The sequence below is a fragment of the Grammomys surdaster genome, unplaced genomic scaffold (assembly GCF_004785775.1).
Source record: "Grammomys surdaster isolate TR1022 unplaced genomic scaffold, NIH_TR_1.0 141, whole genome shotgun sequence".
Lineage (NCBI taxonomy): Eukaryota > Metazoa > Chordata > Mammalia > Rodentia > Muridae > Grammomys > Grammomys surdaster.
Genome location: NW_021604599.1, coordinates 6,902,895 through 6,905,029, shown reverse-complemented (window position 1 = coordinate 6,905,029; position 2,135 = coordinate 6,902,895). Strand labels below are relative to the sequence as shown.

The 2,135-nt window shown below is 45.6% G+C and overlaps 1 protein-coding gene across 1 annotated transcript in view; it reads left to right on the top strand.

The window, feature by feature from the left end:
- Dmrt1 (doublesex and mab-3 related transcription factor 1) overlaps positions 1-353 on the top strand; it is a 74,252-nt gene extending 73,899 nt beyond the window's left edge. The window contains exon 4 of the mRNA XM_028764124.1: positions 20-353. Coding sequence (XP_028619957.1) covers positions 20-183 — 164 coding nt within the window. The 3' untranslated portion in view covers positions 184-353. The remainder of the gene's footprint in view (positions 1-19) is intronic.
- The last annotated feature ends 1,782 nt before the right edge of the window (positions 354-2,135 follow it).

Genomic DNA, 2,135 nt, shown 5'->3' with positions numbered 1-2,135 from the left:
CTCCCCCCCCACTCCTCAGTGTTCTCGCCGCCCAGCAGTCAGGATTCTGGCTTGGTGTCCCTCTCCAGCAGCTCTCCAATGAGCAACGAGAGCACGAAGGGAGTTCTGGAATGTGAGTCTGCGTCCTCTGAACCTAGCAGCTACACCGTCAATCAGGTCCTGGAAGAAGACGATGACGAGTGAGCCGCGGGGGCGACTCTCTTCCCGGGGTATTAGAAGGCTTGTTTTGTTATCCGCAGGGTTTGTTGTTATTTGAATCGGCTGCGCTGGCCGCCCATTCAGAAGTTTGGTTCATATTAGAGTTAGGTTAAAACACTTCTAACAGTGTAGGATCCCAGACTACCATCTGCAAGAATTAAGTGCCTGGCTCACCAAGTTTAAACAGTAGTGGGACTCCCTCTCCTCCCCCAACGCCTGTCCCGTCCCCCTCCTTCTCCACTGGTTTTTTTTTTTGGGGGGGGGGGGCTTCTTCCAGAGGAAAGAATTGACCATGTGCCCAAGTTAGTCACAATTACATGCTACTTCTGGAGGAGTTCAAATGAAATTTTAGGTGCCTTATAGATTGTAACGAAGTTTTCAGGATTTTAATAAAACCAAGAAAATATAAATTTAGCTAAGCACTTGACCAATGAGAAGAGCGGGCAAAAATTATTTTAGAATTCTGCAGAAAGTAAATGGAGACACTGTTTCTGTGTTAATGTTGGAAATGGCTGCGTCCCACAACCCCAAATCCAAATGTACCTCGAATACAGTGAGAGGAACCTATGTCAGATAAAGGGTAACTTAAAAACAATCCAACGTGAAGTGAAGTAACCCCAGGAGGCATTTCCTGGGTGGTGTTCTTAGAATGAGTTTAACATGTACATTTTCTTTACCACAGGGGGAAAATGGAAGCAATCTAGACGATTTTGTAACCTTAGGTTATAATCTGGCTTGAAAATAAGTACATCTTTAAAAGTTACCACTGATATTTGCGTTCATTATTTTGTTAAAAATTGCTTTTGGAGTATTTCCGTATGTTACAGAAGCCATCCTGAAATGAAACCAGTCTAAAAAAAATTAATTGTGGTGTGTGGTTGCAGCTGTACCTGAAATAAAAACGTTATTGATGACTGCATTTTCTTGTGTGTATATTTGGGGAGCCGCATTAAACAGGGGAAAAAAAAGAAATTACTTGTATTTTTTTCGCTCTGTGCTTTGAAAACATCTATTTGATTTCACCCCCATCTGTTGTAATCAATAACCTGACCATCTTGTTTTTTATTAAATGCACTTACTCTTAATTTCATCCACCAGTGGTTTTAGAGAGAATAATGTGGAGTTACCTATATAGGTTTGACATTATAAATCACTTCTTGGGGCTGAATCGTATAGCGGTATCGATTGATCCTGATATATCACAGAAATTTACTGTCACTTCTGTTTTCAATTAAAGATACAATCAGTCAGATAATGACTTAATTGGATTTTACAGAAGATTGAGTTTTATTGCCCAGTGCTTTACGAGTTTAGTTAAGGAAGATCATTTTATCACACTTGTCAGGCTGCTGCTACTGCAGCCTGTGCCCTTCTGCAGCTGTAGCTATTGTGACGGCGGCGACATCGGCGACAGCCTGCGGGGCGGCGCAGCGAAGGGGAGTGGGCCACTGGGCCGCCACCTCGAGCAGTTCCTAGTGCTGTTCCCCGCTTGAGGGCTGTCGCTGGTCCGTGGCGCCTGCCCGTGGTTCGGGTTCCCTCCCTTCTTAGTCTTCTTGGCTTGGGAGCTCGCTTTAGTCTTGAGGTTCAGTTAAGTGAAGCCTACAAACCTGAAATCAGGAGAGATTAGGCAGAGGATCTGACTTCTCACTGACCCCCCATAATAAAGTGAGGGTGAACCCCGAAGCACTGGTTCCACGGGAAAATTCCTTGAGGTTCATTTACTCGCCAGGCATTCAGTGCAAGCGGCATCCAGGAGGACCCGGGACACCGGTGGGGACTAGCCACAGACCAGGTTACAAACCTCTGGGCTCCTAGAGTTGGGGGTGGGGTGACGGCAGCAGGTCAGGGCTTCAGACTGGCAGGTCTGCGAAATACGCGCTTAAGAGACTTGGCTCTGATGGTGGAGCCTCACTGACGTGACCTCTGCATTTATTCTT